This window comes from Malania oleifera, chromosome 5 (genome assembly GCF_029873635.1).
Source record: "Malania oleifera isolate guangnan ecotype guangnan chromosome 5, ASM2987363v1, whole genome shotgun sequence".
Lineage (NCBI taxonomy): Eukaryota > Viridiplantae > Streptophyta > Magnoliopsida > Santalales > Ximeniaceae > Malania > Malania oleifera.
Genome location: NC_080421.1, coordinates 29,567,055 through 29,591,390, shown reverse-complemented (window position 1 = coordinate 29,591,390; position 24,336 = coordinate 29,567,055). Strand labels below are relative to the sequence as shown.

Sequence of the window (24,336 nt, the reverse complement as noted above, 5' to 3'; positions counted from 1 at the left end):
CAATATATAAATGTATCAGAAACTATGAGATCATGGGATGCTCTAACGCAGATTGGGTTGGCTAGCTTGGCTCAGTTAATCAAAGGTCTACTACTAGATATTTTACAATTGTGGGAAGTAATCTTGTTACTTGACGTAGCAAGAAACAAACTACTGTAGCTAGATCTAGTGTTGAAGCAAACTATCAAGCCATGTTTCATACTGTGAGTGAACTTATGTGGTTGAAGTCTCTTGTGTCTATGGTTATTAAATCATGATCCGGATCATTCTATGTCTAGATTCACCCAAACGATCCAAGTTGCAACAAAATCAGAACCAAGTAGAATCGTTAAAGAATCGGTAGAATTGTAGAATCGAAATCTTAGAATTGTAAGTAGAATCATACGGTCCTACTTTGTTACCTAGATTGGGGTTTTTTTCGCCTTCTTGGGCTTCAATAATACGGACCAATACATGTTTTTATTGGCCCAAAGGCCTCAAAAGGTTTATATTTGGTCCAAAATCTTCAAAACCTAAAAATACCACCCAGCCTCCCATCGATGAACAGATTTTAGCAGAATCTGCACCTGACTTCCCTGGAGTTTGACACCTCAGTCTCTCTACCCCTCATTGAAGTTCAGCAACCCAGCACCTGAATTTCTCTCCTGTTCGACAACCAGAGAGCCCTCCATCTGGTGACTGGTGTTTGATCAGCAGCAGCCAGCAGAGTTGCAGTTTGATCAACAATTCTTTGGTATTCAACAACCAGAGTTCTTGGGCTTCGACACAAACTCAGTCCTCAGTCCTCAGTCCTCTTCAACACAGAGTTCTTGTTGTTTGATCAGCAGCAGCCAAGAAAAGAGCCAAGCCAGCAAGCTGAGCAGAGCTGCAGGGGTATGCTTCAAAACAGATCTGCTTCTTGAAAAGACTCAACAATGAGCCCTATTTTTCTCCTTCTTCTTCTCCTTCTTTTCTAGCTCTTCTTCTTTTTCTTCCTTTTACTGTTCGAACATTTTATTGTATTAACTTCTTATACTTACTAAGTTACTAACCAAGTATTTAGACATAATACTTGTCACAAAGTTTCACATATATAATTTTTTTAATATTTATTTTTCAAGAAGTGGAGAAGAATTGAAAGTATTTCTTACTTTTAAAATAAGGTACAATCTAAATGCCTTATAGACTACAAGGATAATCTAAAAGGAAAGAATAATAAAGGAAAGAATGACTATTGCTAATCAAGGAGAGTTGATTGGATAAATTTGGAAACTTTCCAACAATTTTACATTGAAAGAAGAACCTTACGATTCTTGATCCGATTCTATGATACAATCCTGCAGACTCCTCCAACAATCCCACTTAGAATCGCGATTCTAACAACCTTGCTTGTGTCAGAGATGGGATTCTTGGTCAAGAAGCACATACATATGTTTTGTGAAAATCAAGCTGCCATTTATATTGCTAGCAATCCAGTGTTGAATGAGAGGACGAAACACATTGAAGTTGACAGTCATTTTGTTAGGGATGCTGGGTTGAAGATGGTTGTAAGGAGTCCATTTGTGAAATCTATGGGTCAGCTAGGCAATGTTTCACAAAGGTTTTATTTAAGCCTGACTTGTCTAACAGTTGTAACAAGATGGGGTTAGGTGATATTTATACACCTCCAGCTTGAGGGGGAATGTTAGAAGAAATCGGCTATTTTAGTAGTTACGTCTTAATTCAAGGTATTTTTGTATTTCAAGCTTTTTCATTACTAATATATAAAAGGACAGACCTGGAGATCAACATAACTCCAGGAAACTGCCGCCCCCTCCTTTCTATTTCTTTCTTTTTCTTTTCTTCTCACCTCCATCTCTAACTTCGCAACAAAAACCTATTTGATGCACATGAAGACTCCCTTCTTGATTATCACCATCATCTTTCTTCTTCTTCATCATTGGGCATGTGTTTAGATGCGAATGAATTAGAGTTAAATTGATATGTGAGTTTTAGAGAACAAAAGAAAGAGACATAAGAGAGATAGAGAAATATTTAGAAAGAGAAGAAAGAGAAATGGAGAGGCTTGGCCAGGATCCAGTAGCTAGAAGGATAGGGTGGCGCTGCAGCAGCCCCAGTGCTGCCACGGCAGATCTTTGGAGGATGGATTGTGCTCCATTATTTGTAATCCTACTCTTTTTCTTTAATGAATTACTTTTCTTATAAAAAAAATGACTTACGTTGCTTATAAAAAAATGACTCGTAAGTTTAACTACACAATATTTATTACAATTTTAAACCTCTTTTATTTTTGTCTGCAGGTGTTAAACTGCATTCCCTACATTCATCTAGCATTTTCTTATTCCACTTAATTTTGTTAAATAACCTAGTGAACCACATTATTTTTCCCTTTTATAGCAAGAGATGGGATTTCATTGATAAGAGAAGAATTCACAAAGAGGAGAATGAGACATCCCCCATAAAATTTCAGCATAAAACCAAAAAATGTGTAGAAATCCCAAGTGTCTTGGAGTGATTTAGGGGATATTTATGTAAAGAATTGTCTTTTATTGAGAGAGATTATTTTAGGAGATTGTTTCCATCTTTAGCATACCCAATTGTATTATAAGTACAATGTATCGGCTTGTACAAATTATTCATTCAAGAAATACAGAAAACCTATTCTGATTTCATGGTATCAAAGCTAGGTTTCTATAATCCTAGTTAACGATGGCAGAAGGAGCCATCAATAGTAGAGGGTCGAGCACCTCTGAAGCTCTCAACGGTGAGACTGAAGCCACCTCCACCTTAAATTCAAATGGTCTAGACTGCTCGTCCTTCCCACTCTCATTGGAGAGACTTAACGGAAAGAATTTCCATGAATGGGCTCATTCAATCAAACTCGTGATTGACGGCAAAGGAAAGTTAGGCTACCTTACCGGCAAGAAGAAGAAGCCCGCCTCAACCGACGCTGCAGCTCTGCAAAAGTGGAAGTCGGAGAACTCCATGGTGACTGCGTGGCTGGTGAACTCCATGAAACCTTCAATCAGAAGACCTATTTGTTCCTACCGTCGGCGAAGGACGTCTGGGATGTTGTTCGAGAGACATACTCAGACGTTGAAAGCTACTCTCAAACCTTTGAGATCAAAACACGGCATGGCAGATGCGGCAAGGAGAAAGAGAAGTCACAGACTACTATATGGAGATGACAAATCTCTAGCAAGAACTCGACCTGAGCATCAAGGACGAATGGGAATGCCCTAGAGACAGTGCCCAATACAAGAAAAGACACTAGAATGAATGAGTCTTCGAATATTTGGCCAAACTCACCTGAGACTTGGACGAGGTGCGAGGGAGGATTCTCGGCCGACGTCCTCTGCCTTCAACTCGGGAAGTTCTCTCGAAGGTGAGGCGAGAGGAGAACCGGTGCAAAGTGATGTTGAAGGAGCTGATTCTGATCGGAAACAATGGGCCCGAAATGTCTGCCCTCATTTCAAGAGGAACTCCTGCTGAGACAGGCCAAAAAACGCAAAAAGGAAGACCCTGGTATGAGCACTATCGCAAGTCGGGCCACTCAAAAGATAATTGCTAGGAAATACATGGGAAGCCAACAGATTGGAAGCAAAGACAGAATCCCAAAAATCGTGGGTACCAAGCTGCTATTGATAACCCAGCTGAGAAACCACAAGGTGAGAAAAATAATAATTCTACTACAAGTGGCACATTCAATACAAAACAGTTGGAGCAACTCTATAAAATGTTCTCTACCATTCAAGCATTGGGTCAGTCTTCCACACGTATTGCTTTTGGTTCTTTAACCCACCAAGGTAATTTTTTGACAGCCTTAAATACCATCTCTCATTACAAATCACCATGGATAATTGATTATGGTGCCTCTGGTCATATGACCGATTCCTATCATATGTTCTCATCCTATTCACCTTGTGTTGGAAATTTGAAAGTTAAAATTGCAGATAGATCACTCTCATCTATTGCAGGCAAAGGAAGTATTCAAATATCTGACTCTATAACTCTAGAATCTGTCCTACGCTGTCTTGCAATTTGTTATCCATTAGCCAGTTGACAAAAGATTCCAATTGCTCTGCTAAATTTGTTTCCTCTCCCTGTGTTTTCCAGGACCTATCATCGGGGAAGACGATTGGCAATGCTAAGGAGTGTGAGGGACTCTACTACTTTGAGGAGGCGAATATGAGTGAACAATGTCAAACTGCTATTTGTGATTCTGCATCTGTTTCTATGGATAGTGAAATTTTGTTATGGCATTCTAGGATGGGTCTCCAAATTTTCAATACTTAAGACGTTTATTTCCTTACATTTGTTCAAATAAGACGTCTTCTGATTTTCGATGTAACATTTGTGAACTTGCAAAACACCAACGTAATTCCTTTCCAAAATCCATATACAAACCATCTAGACCTTTTACTAAGATTCACAGTGATTTATGGGGGCCCTCACGCTCTCTTAATCGCATTCACACAAAATTGTTTGTTACTTTTATTGATGATCACACTCGTATTTGTTGGGTTTACTTGTTGAAACATAAAACTGAAGTCTGTTCTATTCTTATCAATTTCCACTCCATGATTCAAATACAATTCCAAACTCACATTCAAATCTTGCGAACAGATAATGGTAGAAAATATTTCAAAAATATCTTGGGAAATTATCTTCAAGAAAAAGGAATTATCCATCAAAGTTCCTGTGTGGAAACCCCTCAACAAAATGGGGTTGCCGAACGCAAAAATAGGCATATTCTTGAAGTAGCTCGGGCATTGATGTTCACTACAAATATGAAAAAATATTTTTGGGGCGATAACATTTTAACAACTACATATCTACATATCCAAAAATTCCAAGAATGTTTTCCCAACTCTCGGCTCAACTTCAATCTCTCCTTAAAAATTTTTGGGTGTACTGCATTTGTACATGTACATGCTCACAATAAGGATAAATTGGAGCCTCGCGTCATTAAGTGCGTTTTTATTGGCTACAAATGTTATGATCTTGTCACCAAAAAATTGTTCGTTAGCCTTGAGGTCACGTTCTTTGAAACCACTCCTTACTTCCAAAAGCCCTCTCTTCAGGGGGAGAATTGGAGTGAAGATCATTTCTTTGATTTCTCTGTTGATGAATCTGTGTCATACACTGAGTCTGTCAATATTACTATCATTACACCATTCCCTAATCTGTCATGTACAAAAGACCACTTAAACTCAGGGGGGAATGCAGACAAACAAAATAACAAGGAGATACTTGTTTACTCAAGGAAGCCAAAATCAAAGAACAGGGAGAATCTCATACTTGAGGCACCAAGAGAGTTGGAACCGGTGATAGCTCCAAGCAACCATGAGTCCACGCCTAATCCCGATCAAGTAATAGATCCAAATGGTCATGAGCTTCCTTCTGATAAGTCTGAACCTGATGACATCAATTTTACCCATTACTCTCAGAAAACAAACTAGGTCATGTACTCTCCATCCCATTTCAAAATTCATGTCTTATAAAACTCTGTCTACAGGGTGTCATGCTTTTACCTCTAACCTTGACAAGATAAAAATTCCAAAGAATATCCAGGAAGCATTGGAGATCCCTGAATGGTGGGAAGTTGTCATGGAGGAAATGCAGGCCCTAAAAAAGAATGGAACTTGGCATGTTATGAATTTTCTGAGACGGAAGAAGCCAGTAGGCTACAAATGGGTCTTCACGGTGAAATATAGAGCTGATGGGACAGTTGAATGGTATAAAGCCCGTCTTGTTGCAAAAGGGTTTACATAGACCAATAGCATTGACTACACGGAGACATTTGCACCGATGGCAAAATTGAATACAGTTCAAGTTCTCCTGTCCTTGGCAACCAACTTAGATTGGCCACTTCAACAACTCAACATTAAGAATACATTTCTAAACGGTAAGTTAGAAGAAGAAGTCTACATGACAATACCACCAGGTTTCAGTAAGAAAGGTGAAGAAAACAGAGTATGTAAACTCAAGAAGTCCCTGTATGGACTCAAGCAATCTACTAGAGCATGGTTTGACAAATTTGTGAAGGTGATAAAGAACCAAGGATATCGAGAAGGGCAATCTGATCACACTATGTTTTTCCAACACTCTAAAAGTCGGAAGAAAACAATTCTGATTGTGTATGTTGATGATATAATCCTAATTGGAGATGATACAGTGGAGATGGAAAGATTGAAGAAAGTCCTAGCTGCTGAGTTTGAAGTTAAAGACCTGAGACAAATGTGATACTTCTAGGGAATGGAAGTTGCTAGATCAAAAAAGGGTATCAGTGTCTCTCAACGGAAGTATATCCTTGATCTCCTAACCAAAACTGGCATGCTTGGATGCAAACCTAGTGAAACCCTCATTGAAGCAGTAAAGAAAGTTGAAGACTGCAGAATATCGATTGAAAATGAGAGGTATCAGAGATTGGTTGGTAAATTAATCTATCTATCACATACTAGACCCGACATCGCATTTGTAGTAAGTATGGTAAGCCAACACATGCATTCACCAAAGGAGACTCACCTAGAGGCTATGTACAAGATTATCAGGTATCTCACGGGTTCTCCGGGCAAAGGACTCTTCTTCAAGAAGTGTGAAAGCAAGGAAGCAGAAGTTTTCACAGATACTGATTGGGCAGGATCAACGGAAGATAGAAGGTCTACCACCGGATATTGCACCTTTGTATGGGGAAATTTGGTGACTTGGTGGAGTAAAAAACCAAATGTAGTAGCTCGAAGTAGTGCTGAAGCTGAGTTCAGGGCAGTTGCACAAGGGATATGTGAAGGACTGTGGTTACAGAAACTTTTGGAAGAACTACAGATCATGGTGAAATTCTCTAACTCTACTATGATAACAAAGTAGCTATCAATATCTCTCTCAATCCAGTTCAACATGACAGTACTAAGCATGTAAAAGTGGACCGACACTTTATCAAAAAAAAAGTTGAAGAAGGAACCATTTGTATGACTTATGTTCCTACCAAGGAATAAACAGCAGACATCTTTACCAAACGGTTAGCCCGACTAAGTTTTGATGATTTCATCTGCAAGTTGGATATGATCAATATCTATGATCTAACTTAAGGGGGAGTGTAGAAATCCCGAGTGTCTTGGAGTGATTTAGGGGATATTTATGTAGAGAATTGTCTTTTATTGAGAGAGATTATTTTAGGAGATTGTATCCATCTTTAGCATACCTGCTTGTATTATAAGTATAATGTATCGGCTTGTACAAATTATTCATTCAAGAAATACAGAAAACCTATTCTGATTTCAAAATGAAACTGAAAAAACAAATAACCAATAAACACTACGAAATATCAAAGCAAAAGATTCCTCCTTTCTCACACCTTCCGAAAAGCTAACTCCCTTAAAGCATCCAAAGGACCAAAGCCAACACACCATAAAAAGGCAAAGTATTGAATCTTCTCCCAAAACATCTGCCAATTCAACTTTTCCCCTGAAAAAATTTGTGCATGATGCTCAAATCATAATCCCCACAACATTGCAAATATACCGCATTTCCAAAGAGCAGCACTATCCTTCCTTCTTCCAAAACCCTCAAAAGAAATAGCCACTATTGCTTCCATCGATGCTGTATGCCAAATCATTTATTCTAGATACTCGAAGCATAATCAGCGTAAGAACAAATAAGATGCTGCTTTAGAAATCAAATAACAAAGCACACAAACATTAGAGATAAGGCCTTAAAAGGTCTCCTAAACATTTCCAAACTTCAATAGGGTTGTCATTCGGTCCTAGAGATTTTCCATTTTCCACCATAAGGCATAATTAACTTTGCTAACTCTAAATCCGTATATAAATCTCAAACTGTTGACTTTACGCCGTCAACTTGATTTTCATTAAATAGATTACGAAAATAATTTCCTCATCATTCTTTTACGTTTTATTTATTAACTAAAGCACCATTGTCCTCAATTTGTATGCATTTGATATTACATAGATCTCTACTCTTTCTTTCACTAGCCCTAGTTTCAGAATCCCACATCAACCTGTATTGGGAAGATCTTGGTCATATAAGGATGAATTTGAAATGCCTTTTATGGGGCAACAAGCACCCAAAGAACCAAAGCAAACAATATCTCAGCACAATTTAATCAACATCATTACCTTTGGTATCAAAGCAACCTTGGCAGTAGAACAACATGAGTAGGCCTCGCATAGAGGTGTGAACCACTCTGACAAAGGTGCCAAGATTGAAGTGGAGAGTCTACCACAATCTCGTCCCACATATCAAGAGTGTACTACAGAGATCTTGGCCATATAAAAACGAATTAACTCTCAACCTTACGAAGCGTGGGGCAAAAGCAAACCAAAGTAGGGTCAAGACCATTACACCTAGTAAGTTCGGATATGTTTGTGTTCCCATCCTTAGTACCTAGTCTAGTATAAAAATTATTATATACTAGGAGTTTAGCATCACTAATAGCTTTTATTTTTGCATCCTCTTCACATTTTTAAAAGATTCCATATTTTTTACATTGTTGCCATGCCTTAAACCTTTTTTCTTTTAATAACTCAGATCTTGAACCCACCAACATCTCTCTTTGATCGTCATGAATCTTCCTCTAGATGATAAAACTTTTTCACAATATCTGCAATAAAACTAGCCATCTTATTCCAAAGATGCTTGTGGATAGGTTATCTATTTTATTATATTTAATACCATGAGTTATACTTCAAATGGCCTAAAGTGTTTTGAATGAATCATATGATTCAATGGTATCGTAATATGTGATTTGATATTAAATTCAATAATAAATAAGGTAGAACATAAATAGATATTATCATAAGTATATGTTTGATGAGCATTGCAAAGATTTGAACTCCAAACAAAAATAGAGTATAAATGGAATCTTAAAAACTCAGGTTCAAATGATAAATAAAATCTTAAAAACTATCACCTGCTTTTCTGGGGAACCACCCCCCCCCCCCCCTTTATTCCCTCTCCCATAATTAACCTAAATTGGACAGATGGATTTGCAGGCCTAAATAGGGAATGACCATCTCTCTCACTCTATTTCCTCCAACTTTTCCCTCCTACCAACTTATCAAACATAATCAAATTGCACTTTCTTTCCACTTTTCCACCCACCCTTTCCTTTTTTTCACTTTCTTCCCTACCAAGGAAAATTTAAAACACAATCTTTCCAATAATAACATAATAATGCTCAAGCAATTGACTATTTGGATACGCAAAAATTTCTTGAAAATCTGAAACAGTGAGCAACAACAGGATCAATCAGGTTATCATCTATCATAAAGAAACAAATTCCTTAATGAACCATCGTAAGTACGACCCTCACCTTTTGGAATCCCACAGATATAGCACCATCATTATCTGAAGCAGTAAGTTCTTGCTCAACCTTTTCAAGACCTTTACTCACAGCTTGCATTTCTTCAGCCAAAGACTTCAATTGGATCTAGGCATTTAATGTGAAGGATAAGATGATGACAGAAAACATACCAATCAGCTATAGACTAAGTGTTATATCATGTGGCAGACTAGCTGAAAAGTCAGAGCTTCCAAAAAAACTTGCCATACCTTTGATGCTGCTTCCAAATGAATGAGATCCTTATCAAAGTCCAGCAATTCCGGCATCTTCTCAGAAAGAAGCTGAGAAAGATAAGAAATCATTTAACTAAATGACAAGTACCTGGTTAAAATTGAAAATGGTAAAATGCAAGACAGATTGTAAATTTGAAAAGCAAACGTTAAATAATGATAACGACAACAACAACTACAATGAAGACCAATAATAACAGCAGCAGTTGTCATAACCTGTCCACTTAGTTCACTTTAAACCTAATCAAATTGCATCCTTTGCTTTGTTGTCTATATTTACTGTTATGTTGAATAATTGATGCTAAACATAAGCGTGCATTTGTTTTAAGAAGAAATCAGTGGGTACTCTTTCAGAAACGTAAGAGTGTAAATAAATTTAATTGTGGCCGGAGGGAGGGGTTTAGAAAAATTTAAGGTTGGAATTTAATTTAAATGTGTCCAGAGGGGAGGGCCTAGATAAATTTGCAGTCAAAACATAAATATATGAAATAGTGAATGCATAGCAGTAATTTTCACCTCATGCTTTAAACTTTTCCAGCAAACGTGTCTGTACTACTATTTCCAACAGTAAACAGCAAAAATTGCAGTAAACCCTAATTTCTGAGGAAGGCAAGAAGAGAGGGAAGAGGAAAGAGAGGAAGGAGGAGAGAGACAACTACACATAAAATTCAGAAAACAGAAATTGGAAAAGTGGGTAATTGATTGTGCAGCGTAAGTGACAAGATACCACTTTGATTGGAGTGAAGAATTAGGGCATGGTTGGTTAAGGATTCAAAAATGCTTTCCTGTTGCTTTTCGAAATGAAAATAAGGGATTGTATCATGTATTTTTTATAGCTGTTTTCAAAATTGTTCCCAAAAATGAAAACTGTGGAACAGCATTTGGTTAAGGTTGATCCAAGTGACAACTTGTTAATAAAAAATTTAACAATAATTAATATTGTCATTATTGTTAGAATACCACTTCACCTAAAAGCTTAAGTTGTTAGGTTGTGGGCCAATAATGTATATCAAGCTTTAACACTCCCAGTACGTGCAGCCCGACAACACGTGGAGAGATAAACAAACGACAGATAACACCCATTACAGGGAATACAATAACAATTTTTAAACATCACACAATAAACACGGACAACAAGATTAGAACCCAGGACCTCCTAGTAACCAGCTCTGATACCATGTTAGAATACCATTGTACCTAAAAGTATTAGTTGTTAGGTTGTTGGCCAACAATGTAAATCAATCTTTAACAATTATTATTATGGGCTATAAAGCCTACTCTAAACAGTACGAGCACATGGAAAAGAGTCTTAAAAGCAATGCAAGTGGCTTATCATTATTTTTTTAATATAGTAAAAGAAAATTTCATTAATAGATTGAGAATATAAAAGCCAAGAGAATAAGACATCTCCTTAGTAAAGTCTGGAAAATTCAGATGAAAAAACAAATAAAAAATCTGGAAAACTAAAAATAGCAAATAATACTAGCACAAACTAACAATCCAGAACATAGCGCCAATTGCACTGAATATCAGAAAGTTAACCCCCCTTAAAATTCACCCGCCCCACAAACCAAACAGAAGCCAAATAATGTATCTTTTCCCAAACTAAATGGGGCGACTTCTTCCCTAAAAAAATATACGCATTATGCTCCATCCACAACCTCCAAAATACTGAAAAGAAGGCACATTTCCAGAGTGCTGCCCTTTCCTTTTTCCTGCCAAAACTAACATAAGAAACTGCCAAATTCACGTAAAAAACCAAATAACTTGTTCCACATCCTCCAAGCACAATCACAATGCATAAAAAGATGCGATGCAGATACTAAAAAATTAAAACAAAGAACACAGACATCTGGAGACAATGCTTGAAAGGTCTCTTGACTTATAACAAGTTATTGGTATTAATTCTATCAAGCACAACCATCCGGATAAAAGCTTTGATTTTAAAGGAGACTTTGGCCTTCCAAATGGATCTATAGATGATCTAATCAGAAAATCAGAAAAGGATTTCCGAAAATAAACCCCTGGAGAATCCAAAGACGAAGATTCACTATCCTCTTCCAAAGAAAATCGACAGTTATTCAGCAAGACTAGCAAAGAGGACAGCTTCTACCTACTCCCCATCATTCAGTGACCTACGAAAATGAAAACCCCAACACACAAAGGACCACCAGGATCAACAGAAAAAAATGAAATCGGACCATCCTTCCCTGAGCTCAAGCGAAACATACAAGGAAAAGAGGTGGACAAAACTACATTTCCCAACCAAGGATCTTTCTAAAAGCAGATATTTCTACCCTGCCCCCACCAGGAATTTAATATGGGGAATGAAGTGGGGATAACTCTGAGAGATAGCTTTCCACGGACTCTATGGCAGTAATATCTGGAACTGGCCTAGAAGGCCTTCTCAAAATGTTATTCAGCTCAGAGACAATTTATTGTGTAGACACAGTTGTTGGACCCTCACTTTTTCAGGTGATTTTTCTTTCCTCTCTGCCTGCAATTTCATCAGGGTAAAGAAGAACCCAACTGATTGGAGTTCAGTAATCTGGTAGAGAAAAAATGTTCCTAAATTTTCTAATATAGCCTGGTTGTCAATCTTGGACAGATTACCTACACTTCACAAACTCCATTCCTGGGGTAAAATTACTAGCCTAAATTCCATAATTTGTGGTAAATTTGTGGAGAGTAGGGACCATCTTTTCTCCATGTGTAAAGCTGCAAAAGGTATATATGAAGACTATTGCACTGGCTTTAATAAACCCAGGAATTTCAGATCTTGGAATGAAGAATTAAGGTGGATTTCTGCTCTGGTCAGCCTCAATTTATCATGTTTTGAGAGACAGAAATTCCCTCCTTTAGTGCCAATTCCCTTTCAAAACTGAAGCTATTGGTTGGAAATTTTCACAAGAGCTAAAGCTCAGAAGATTGCATTGTAATTTGGCTGCCTACTAAATTTCCATTCTTTAGGAAGTTTTGAGCTTGCTGTTGTGGCTTTGTTGTCTTGTTGATCTGCGTCCTTGTGCCTGTGCACTGTCTGAAATTGTTTGTCCCTTGGTTCCCTGTGCTAATATATGGTTCTTACCCTAAGTGAAAAAAAATAGTTATCATTATTAGTATTATTATTATCATTATTACTATATTATTATTTTTTAAAAAATAAAATAAAAAAATATTATACCCCATACCCATGTCTTCATTGCATCCAGAAAACTGCATCAGAAAACACAACAAACACCTAAAAATCATTTCCTGAAAACCAGTATTTTTTAGGGTTGCTTTCGAAGACATTTCCAAATACAGTTTTCTGAAACACTTAACCAAATGTGAGTTTATTGTACTCTTGTACCCTGTGTTTCTGGATACAGAAAACTATATCTGAAAGCTTAACCAAACAGGCCCTTACATTCTTGGAAACCTAGTTAGACTTGTTTTACCAAACCAAGACTTGCCCTGCTTGTAAATATTGATCAGTGGTCATGTAAAAATTCTGAAAATATGGAAGATGTTCAGCGACCACATGCGCTGCTGGTTATGCTATGAAATTATGTGGAGTTCAAGCAAGTAGGAGGGATTGTGGCTCTCTTTAGTGAAAGGCCGTAAACCTCGACAGAATATTCCAATTTTATGCAGAACCTAGCCTAGTTGGAAATTGGCACCTGATTAGAATGTTTAGGAGCCATGTTGAAAGAGGTGTGCTACTTGAAAAGCTTGTGATGACAACACCAGGGAGATTCTTTGGAATGATGGTTATGTTAATTGTTGTCGAAAATTGAAAAGAGTTATGTATTGATCTGAACATTACATGTGAATATATACAACAATCCTAGCATTCCTAAAAAGTAAATTAATAAATCAAATCCCATGATTTATGGGACACCCTAACAAAATAGGAAATCCCATGATTTATGGGACACCCAAAAAGAATAGGAAACTTAGTTGTATAGGCCTAATTCTAAGGATACAATCTGTTATTAAAAGAATATCCTAAAATAGCTAACTAATTATACACGGTTTTCCCACACTCCCCCTCAAGCAGGTGAATAGGTATTCTCCATTCCCAGCTTGGAAACAATAGTTTGGAAAACAGAGCTACTCAACCCTTTGGTAAGGACATCAGCAAGTTGACCATGTGTAGACACGTAAGGTGTACAAATCAATCCACTCTCGAACTTTTCTTTGATAAAGTGTCTATCAACTTCAATGTGCTTCATGCAGTCATGTTGTACTGGGTTATGAGCTATGCTGATTGCAGATTTGTTGTCACAATAAAGTCTCATACAGCCATCCCACTTAATCTTCAAATCTTCAGCCAAAGTAGTTCACACACACCTTGAGCCATTGCCCGGAATTCAGCCTCTGCACTCGACCGAGCTACCACACTTTGTTTTTTACTTCTCCATGTCACAAGATTCCCACCAAGAAAGGTGCAATATCCTGAGGTTGATTTTCTATCAACAACTGATCCAGCATAATCAGCATCAGTGTATGCCTCAAGTACCAATCCTCCATTTCTTCTGAACATGATACCTTTCCTTGGTGTTCCCTTGAGATACTATAGTACTCTATGGGCTGCTTGTAAATGAACTTCCTTCGGGCTATGCATAAACTGACTAATCACACTCGCTGCATATGCTATATCTGGTCGTGTGTGAGACAAATAAATGAGTCTTTCTACCAGGCGTTGATACATTTCTCTGTCTACTGCAACATCCTCCTCAGCTTTTCCAAGTTTAAGATTAGAATCCATGGGAGTACTTGCTGGTTTGCATGCTGTCTTGCCAGTTTCCTTGAGAAGATCTGTGACATACTTCTGTTGTGAGATAAAAATTCCCTGCCTAGAGTGAGCAACCTCAATCCCGAGAAAATACTTCAGTCTCCTTAATGCTTTAATCTCAAACTCTTTAGCCAAATAGTAACTCAAGACCTGTTTCTCCTTAGCATCAACTCCTATCACTATTATGTCATCAACATACGCTAGAAGGAGTGTAACTCCCCCAGAAGGAGAGTGTTTAATGAACAATGTGTGATCCCCTTGACTTTGTTTGTATCCCATAGCCAACATAACTCTTTCAAATCTCCCAAACCATGCTCGTGGAGATTGCTTAAGGCCATACAGTGCCTTTTTCAATTTACACACAATGTGAGCAGCCAAATTCTTCCCATATCCCGGTGGCACCTGCATATAAATCTCTTCCTCTAGTTCCCCACGTAAGAAAGCATTCTTGACATCAAATTGTTGCAACTCCCAACCATAATTAGCTGCTAGTGATAATAATACTCTAACCGTGTTCATCTTTGCAACTGGAGCAAAGGTCTCTAAATAATCAATCCCATAGGTTTGAGTATACCCCTTGGCTACCAACCGCGCCTTGTATCTCTCAATCGATCCAACTACCCTACACTTCACCATATATACCCACTTACAGCCCACCGGTTTCTTGCCTACCGGTAACTTCACCAACTCCCAAGTCTTGTTCTTTTCCAATGCCTCCATCTCCATATTCATAGCTTGTCTCCATTTTCCGTTGGACAAAGCCTCAGATAATGTGGTAGGAATGGTGATGGTATTTAGGCTTACAAGAAAGGCTTTATGGAATGGTGAAAAATTCTTAAACGACAAAAAATGTGCAAGAGGGTACAATGGTTATTTTGTGCATTTTCGAGTTCCTTTCCTAATGGCAATTGGAAGGTCCTAGTCATCATTATCAACATGAGATTTAGTTTCATCTTACAATGGATGGTTAACAATTGTTACCTCATTCAAACAATCTGAGTTGGACTCTTGGACCTGCATTGGTTCAGGAACAGCCATCTTCCTTCTTGTGAACACCTTGCCAAATATGGTATTTCTAGGAGCAGAATCGGTCTTTTCTTTGGGTTCATTTGATGTTTCAGGCAGAGGTTCAGAAGAACTCTCAGGTACATGGATGGAACAAGGTACAGGTGTAGGGTTCGAAGTTTTAGACATAGGAATTGATGGCAAATCAAGCAAAAAATCTTCCTTATCTTCCCTAGTTGAATTCTCCCCCTGAAAATAAGGATTAGTGAAATAAGACTCTTGTTCATTGAACGTAACATCCACCAAGACATAGAATTTCTTTGATAGAAGGTGGTAACACTTATATCCTTTTTGAGTCGAAGAATAGCCCACAAAGGCACATTTTAGAGCCCTCGGATTTAAATTCCCCCTGTTGTGACTATGAACATGGACAAATGACACACACCCAAAAATCCTAGGAACAAGGTTGTTTGTAGGCGTTAGGTCTGCGTAGAATGTGGAAAGTATGTCCATAGGACTCTTGAAACCCAAGACTCTTGAAGGCAAACGATTTATCAGATGAGTGGCTGTCAGAACTGCTTCCCCCCAAAAAACCTTAGACACATTTTTTTGAAACAACAAAGCTTTAGTTTTTTCAAGGTGATGGCCATTTTTCCTCTCTACTACCCTGTTTTGCTGTGGGGTATTGACACAAGATGTCTCATGTACTATTCCTTCTGTCTGAAAATATGGGGTAAGAATTTGATTGAAATAGTCCCTGGCATTATCTGACCTAAACATTTTGATATTGACCCCAAACAGGTTTCTGATCATGGAATAGAAAATTGGGAACACAATACTAACATCAGACTTACGTTTAAGCAGGAAAATCCAGGTAACACGAGTGCAATCATCAATGAAAGAAACAAACCATCTTGCCCCAAAAACATTAGAAACAGTAGATGGACCCCAAATATCACTGTGAATAAGATAGAAAGGAATTGAGCTTCTTTTGTAACTAATTGGAAAAGGTACACGCTTGTGTTTAGCAAGTTCACATACCTCACACTGAAAGTTTTCAACATCTAAAACCTTAAACAAGGAAGGAAACATTTAATAACCCTAAACGATGGATGTCCAAGTCGGCAATGATGAAGTAAAATTTTTCTTTATTGGATCAGACAAACTCTAACATAAAGGAAGAAGATAATTTGTCCTTGGTCATGTGCAACTGACTTGGTGTTTCAAGATAGTAGAGGCTATTCCTTTCCCTAGCACGTCCAATCATCTTCCCCGAATCCTTGTCCTGAAATATACAATTACTACTGTCAAAAATCACATTACAACATAAATCTTGAGTGAGTTTATGTATAGAGACCAGATTTGTGGACAATTTAGGAACATGTTACTGATGGTCTTATTTTCACATCCCCAAAACCAGCAACAGTGGTCAAGGATCCATCTTCAGTGGCTATTTTCCTACTGCTTGGGCATGGAGTATAGGTTGAAAAAATATTGGATAAGTGGGTCATATGATCGGTTGCTCATGAGTCCATGAACCAGGAGTTGGTAAAGGTTTTATCTGAGACATTTTATCCAATAGAAGATGGAAGCTCACCTGAATATGCCAAAGAACAAGTACCTGGAGATCCTTTAGGTTTTCCAAGACTGTTGATAAGTGATCTCAGCCTCTCAATCTCTTCTTGGTTGAAACTACTCAGCTCCTGCGATGTCGATTCACCTTGTGGTCCTGCAGCAATGTGGACTTTGTCCATTGTTCCGTGTTTGTCCTCCTTTTTGGCCCCATTCTCAGCTTGGAGGCTTTCCATGAAGTTTCCAGCATTTTCACGGGTGTGACGAGACTTCTTGCAGCAAGTGCACCATAATCCGTCACGATTTTGGGTTTTCGGTTGGCCACCTTTTTCTCCTTCAAGTGTTGCTCCTCTCTCCATGTTTGCGGCTGATTTATTGTTACCACTAGCCACCATAGCCGTCAGTGATTTGTGGTTCAAGCATCAACCCTCTTCTACTTTCTTCACTGCGGATTAGGGCCACTACTTCGTTAAAGCTTGGAACCTCTAGCTTCCCAAGAATCTGTATCCTTACTTGATCAAATTTGGGATTAACTCCAACCAGAAAATCATACACCCTATCTTGTTCAATAAAGACCTTTAGAACCGCTGCATCATCAGAGCATTTTGTTTTTATCACCCGGTAGTGATCCAATTCTTGCCACAAAGATTTCAGTTGATTTGCATATTCAGTGACTGTTTTATTCCCTTGTTTTACAGCCATAGTTTTCACCTTGACCTCGTACACTTGTGCCGCATCATTAGCTTTGGAATAGGTTTGCTGAATCGCATCCTAGATGTCCTTTGCAGTAGCCAAAAATATGCATGCATCACTTATTTCTGGAATCATGGAATTCCACAACCACGCCATGATCAAAGAGTCTTCTTCATCACATACTTCAACTTAGGATCCCCTGGTTTAGGACCTGTACCCGTGAGATGGCTATTCTTTCCATTGCCTTTCAACATTGTGCGAATGAGTTGAGACCACTTAAGGTAGTTCTTTCCATCTAACCTGTAGGAGGCATGAATATTCTGCAATTCTCCTGCTTGTTGGGATCAGATTACCTCTTCTGATTGGGCTGTAGTACTAGTCTCCACGATTTCTGACATCTTGAAGACTTGAACAATCAGCTAATCAATGATGATGTCAGCCAGAAGCAGAAATGATGATGACGACTTGGGCAAAAGTGAAACCCACAGAAGAGAAAAATTGGCAATGAAGGCAAACAGAAGTTGTTAAGGCTTTGACGAAACAAGCTCTGTTTGGCAGAAACAGAGGTGCCCGAGCTCAAAAAATAGAGTAGAACAGAGGTATGCAAAGACGGGAAGAAACCAGCAATGAAGGCTGGAAATATCAGCGATGAAGGCTGGAAAAAAATTGAAACCCTAAGGAGACTAATTTGGCTCTGATAACATGTCGAAAATTGAAAAGAGTTATGTATAGATCTGAACATTACATGTGAATATATACAACAATCCTAGCATTCCTAAAAAGTAAATTAATAAATCAAATCCCATGATTTATGGGACACCCTAACAGAATAGGAAGCTTAGCTGTATAGGCCTAATTCTAAGGATAAAATATGTAATTAAAAGAATATCCTAAAATAGCTAACTAATTATACACAGTTTTCCCACAGTAATTAGTGGGAATTGAGGTATCTAGATAATCTAGGGATTGCCCTTTTACAAAAATTATATATATCACTGATCTATTGAATGCAACAGGGCTGTTGGGATTCAAACCTTTTGATATATACATGGACCCTAACAACAAACTAATGCCAGATGGTGGTGAATTGTTAACTAATCAAGCACAACACCCAAGAGACTTGTAGGAAAATTTATTTATCATGCAGTCATTCAGCAACATCTCCTTCGCAATTAGAGTTGTAATTCATTCCCTAACTCTCCTCAAAGCAATTCATTGGGATTCTGTTATTTGTAGCTCAAAGAGGTCTCTTTTATTAAGATCAGTGTCACACACATTTTCAGTGAGGCAGGAATGCAAATTTGGCCAGATCATCCTTGAACAGAAGACCCCACCACTCCACCAGTGGATACTGTATGTTTGTTAGTGGCAACTTGGTGTCTTGGAAAAGTAAAATGCAAACATTGTTTGCTAGGTCAAGTGCAGTCTTGAGTATAGAAAAAAAAATGTCTCATACTAACAGTATAGAAAAAATGGTTCAAAAATATGCTGAACGAGCTTGATTCACAGCCTATGGAGTTGATGTCTGACAAATTGACAATCAAGCGGGCTTTCATATTGCTTCAATCCTTTTTCTCATGAGAGGATGAAAACCATTGAAGTTGACAATCATTTTACTCAAGAAAAGCTTGTGAAAAAGTTCACTACAACTATCCATGTGAAGTCTGAATATCGATTGACTAATTTGTTTACTAAGTCCTTCGGGGTTAAGTTCATTTCAAACAGACCGTAGTATTCTGAGACCACGGAACGGATTTTCGGAACAGTAAAACAGCAATCAGCCACAATCACTAAAGAAAACCATGTCATTTGATTCGTAAACCAAAATTTTAGTCTTTGACCAGCAGCCAATGTTCATACGTCTTCCCCAGTATATGACTTGACTTTCACCATTCTTATCGGGCTGACAGAAAGTGTTCAACTTTGATAGTTTGGAAAATGGGGCTGTCAGAATTTCTGAATTTTCTGGGAAATGCATGTCTTTTTCTGGTAATGAACGTTGAAGAAATTCAGTGGGTACTGACGATAATGATTTTGTTTTGTTCCAGACTTAGTGGACTGGAAAAGGGGTACAGGTGTCAACTTTTGAGGGAGGTAGGAGGCTTCATGCACATAAGGGGATATTTTTTGTGTCTGGAAAGATATAAATATAACGGACGGATCCCATATATTCGTTCCCCAAAAGATGCAGAGACTGGTAAGCTTGGGCGGATCTTGAAGGAGATTTCTAGTCTCAGGGATGAGAGCCTGCAGAGGGAAGGATTGGTACTGAGTTGCAGGGACTGTGGTTCAAAAAACATTCAAAGGATCAATTGTAGGTAGAGCCTGCATGGTTAAGGTTGTTTCATCAAAGTCATACGCCAATATTCTTTGTCACTCTCCAGAGAAGGATACAACACTCTCCAATGCAGCTAGACTCGATAACTGTAGCAACCTATTCAGGATTTAGCAGGGAACGATGCCAAGTGTTTCACGATACATGAGGAAAGAAAGGAGATTGCCAGCTGTTCTTAAAAAGGATGCATCTAATTTTAATTTTAAACACACTGGGGGAAATCAAGCTAGATCTAATAAATTTGGAAGAGGAGCATAAGATTTTGGAAGAAGGATGAAGGAAGGAACGGGAGGATCAACACATGAGGGGGAATCAAAAATTGTTGATGGACTCTAAATAGATTCATCTAGGGAGGACCCTACACTAGAGAAATAAAGTGTTCCCCCTAAAGGTGACGTCTGCACTAGCATATTTCCTACAAGTGTGGGGATCATAACATCTACAACCTCTTTGAGTTCTTGAGTACCCAACAAAGTCACATTTAATAGCTGAAGGAGAGAATTTGTCCTGTTCTGTATGTAACATGGACAAAACATGTGCAACCAAAGACACAAGGCACAACAGAAGACAGGGATGTTTCTGGATACACAGTGCAGAAGGGAATTTGTCCCCTAAAATGTTGGAGGGCATCCTGTTGAGCAGAAAACATGACGTAAGAAAAGCATTAGTCCAAAAGGTTTTAGGAACATGCATATGAAGAAAGAGATGCTATGTAAGTAAATGCCTATTTTTTCTTTCAGCTACTCCATTCTAATGAGGGGTATGTATGCATGATGTTTGATGAAAAATCCCTTTGGCCAAGCAAAAAGATTGAAGCTCATTTTGAAACAAATTCAAGTGCATTATCAGGTTGAAAATTTTGACTACCAATTCCAAGCTAAGATTTTATTTCATAGTGGAATTGACTAAATACATTCAGAAATTCAAACCTATCTTTTAACAAAAAAATACAAGTCACGCACAAAAAAATATCCACAAAGGACATAAAATATTGATGATCAGTCAAATTATTGACTCTACATGGACCTCTAATATCTAAATGAATAAGAGGAAACAATGACTCATAGTTATCAAATCAAGATTTGAATTGTGAATTGAATTTTGGAATTGAGAGTCAAGAATAGAATTGTATTGTAAGATTTGGTAAATTTTCCAAAATCAATTCTAAATGACATTCATATATCAATATAAAAACCAGCAGCAAAATATAAAATACATTAAATTTTGATAATTAAAAAAAATCATATTTCATGTGTATGCTGTCCCTAAACAAATGAAAAGTAAGAGAATGAGTTAGGAAATACTAATAACGTAAAGAGCTGTGCTGTTTATGGGAAAGAATCAAGAAAAAATATTAAAAAATTGAACTTTTGGTGTTTCTCAACAACTAAAAAAATAATATTTCATACATATTCTTTATCAAATTAAAAATAAAAAGAATAATTAACCTAAATAAATGATAATATTTGAACAAACTACTAAAAGAACTAACTTTTGAATCTTAACAACACAACGAAACATGAGTACATCTTAGCCAGTGAGTGTTCCCGCCCCTTCTTCTCAATGCTTGAGCACTATACTCCTAAAGCGAAGAATGGGTTTATGAAGGCAGCATAACAAACCCAAAGTTCTATTTTCTCCTCCTTTTAAGCACAAGACTAACCTAAACAAGGAAAAGAAGGTAATCATGTAAAAATAAAAGTGATGAAAATAATTGTTGCTTTGGGGATTTCAAACTAGTTGGGGTTGTCAAGTTATGATAGTTCAAGAATCGTGCGAACTGATAGATTTAAATTGATTCAAAAAATTCACAATATGAATCAATAGATTCAGCAATGATTCAGTTGATTTTAGATTCACTAGTAAGATTTGAATCTATTTGTTGCGGAATTGATATGAATCACATGAATCAAATCATGAATCGTAAGATGCTAACAACTATGCAATGATTGACCACTAGACCACAATTCTAGATGGAAAAGATGTCCTAATATGCTTTCTCAATAGACACCAATACACTCAAAATGAAACAGGCTTGAACATAGGGAAAACATGGCTGAATGAGAAACATGCTTTCACAGCTAGAGGTGGTACTAAACATGGCTGAACTATCACAGGAAGAAGCTTGAGGAGAAGATTGAGAGCCATCTTTGGTGATCCATTGGATTCCAGCATATGCCTCATCATGTATAGTATGGACTTACTGGCAAAAATCTGATCACAAATGGGTTGAAACTCAGAACTCAACCCAGACAGAAACATGGCAGCCAAAAATTCTGCCCATTTTTTTTTTATTTTTAGAATCTTTCACGAAGATCATCCCCATACGGCCTTGGTTGTTCCATGGAACATCACATTTGTAGCAATTTGTGGCTCCATGCTATTCCACAACCACTCGAGCAACATGTTGTTCTCTTTCATCCAATCTTTATAATCCCTAGAGTCTGGAGATGGATAAGAATGCAACAAATACTTGGTCTTAATATACATACGCACTGCCTGAGACTATGACAGGTAATTGGAGGGTCCCACCAATTTGATGGACGTCATATCTATGTTAACAGTATCATCCAAAGCTCTCTCTGTACAGGGGCCATCAAAACCACAACCCCTATGCACTAAAATCAGTGCACAGCCGTACACTAATATCAAAATGAATAACATAGCAACTATGGAGAATCAAGCAGCACACCCAAGAACAAACCAGCACTTCAGAACTTCATGAGGTAGCTCTCACCACAAAACTGAAGTTACAAGCCTACAAGGATTACTTGACTACAAAGTAGTAGGCAGATTACAAAAAGCATGATACTGCACGAATTATTGCAGAACAGAACATGGCAGCACAGCAGCTGCAGGAATTATTGCTGACAGCAACCAGAAACAAGTGCAGAGTCATTGAAATTTGAACACCAATCAAGACCACTGGCAGCTGATACAAAATTGGAAGCAAGTAAGCAATCACGAACAGCAGAATTAAAACAGATTCATCATGCCCATGTTCTTAAATTTCCACAAAAAATTGTCGAGATTTCCGTTGAAATTTCCGCTTTCCATCACCCTCGAAATTGAAATGGCAGTTGATTCCCGTCTTATAAAATTTCTGTTGAAATTTCAACAAATCATACATAAATTATTGAAATCTCAAAATTTTAGTGAAACTTGGAAATTTCAACTATAGAATAAAATTTCCTTGGAATTCAAATGAATGATTTAGAAGCGAAGTCAAAATTCTCCCTTAATTTATCTTATTTTTTTATTGAAATTTGAAACAACATATTATTACAAGGGCTTTTATAATTATCTGAAAAATTAAAAGTTACAACAATTTTTATTTAACCATTCATGTCTAAATTATTTTATTTGTATAATAAATAATATTTAATTGATTTATGAATTTCATTTATATTAATAGAATAGGTTTAATACATATTATCTTATAAATATGTTTAATACACAATTATATTACAATTATTGTACCTCACACACAACATAGATGTATTTAATTTGCTATGTATTAGTCCTAAAACTTACATTATGATGTCTATTAACCATTTCTAATGTTTTATGAAAGAATTCCATGCTTTACTACTAATTTCCATCATTTTCTCAAAAATCGAAAACAAAATTTCTATTCGAAATTTCGGTGCTTTTGGTTCTCTAAAATTTTAGTCAAAATCGAAATTTAGACCTTGATCATGCCAACACTAGCCAGAACAGCACTAGCAGTATACCCAAAACAGATCATAACTGCTTCACATCAGCAAACCACCACAAAAACACACAGCATCCTACCAAGGAAGCTGTACAGCCAAACCGTGATGAGAAAGAGTCCCTCAATGACTCCCAAACCAACCAGAAAATCAGATTTAAAGAACTAATTAGTGTAAGACAAGGGGAAAAAAACGAAAAACAGTGTCCAAAGAAGCAGCTCTGATAAATCAGATTTAGAATAGACTAATGCCCTGATACGAAGTTAAAAAGCTAGAAATATAGTAGAGAAGGGGAGAAGGGGAGAAGAGAAGAAAAGAAGAAGAAAACAAAAGAAGAAGAGGAAGCAGTTTTCCTGGAGCTTTAGGTACTACTCCAGGTCTGCCTTCTTATATATTAATAATAATAATAATGTCTTCAAGGACAAAAATGCCCCCTGAAATAAGAAACGATTGAAAAATATTTTCTTCATTGTATTGTTCTTATGTACAATCCAATATATAATACGATTGCCTATTCTAAACAAGGAAACAATTTCCTACTGAATAATATCAAATCCCCCATAATTATCCACTTTCCTAATTTGTATTTTATTTACAAAGATATTCGGGATTGATATTTTAACACTCCCCCTCAAGTTGGATCATAAATATTAATCATCTCCAACTTGCTA

The 24,336-nt window shown here is 37.4% G+C and overlaps 1 protein-coding gene across 1 annotated transcript in view; it reads right to left on the bottom strand.

The window, feature by feature from the left end:
• LOC131155741 (formin-like protein 14) overlaps window positions 1-24,336 on the bottom strand; it is an 86,097-nt gene that overhangs the window by 33,938 nt on the left and 27,823 nt on the right. Inside the window, exons 14-15 of the mRNA XM_058109115.1 lie at window positions 9,550-9,621; window positions 9,311-9,427 (exon numbers count right to left, since the gene is read on the bottom strand). Coding sequence (XP_057965098.1) covers window positions 9,311-9,427; window positions 9,550-9,621 — 189 coding nt within the window. The remainder of the gene's footprint in view (window positions 1-9,310; window positions 9,428-9,549; window positions 9,622-24,336) is intronic.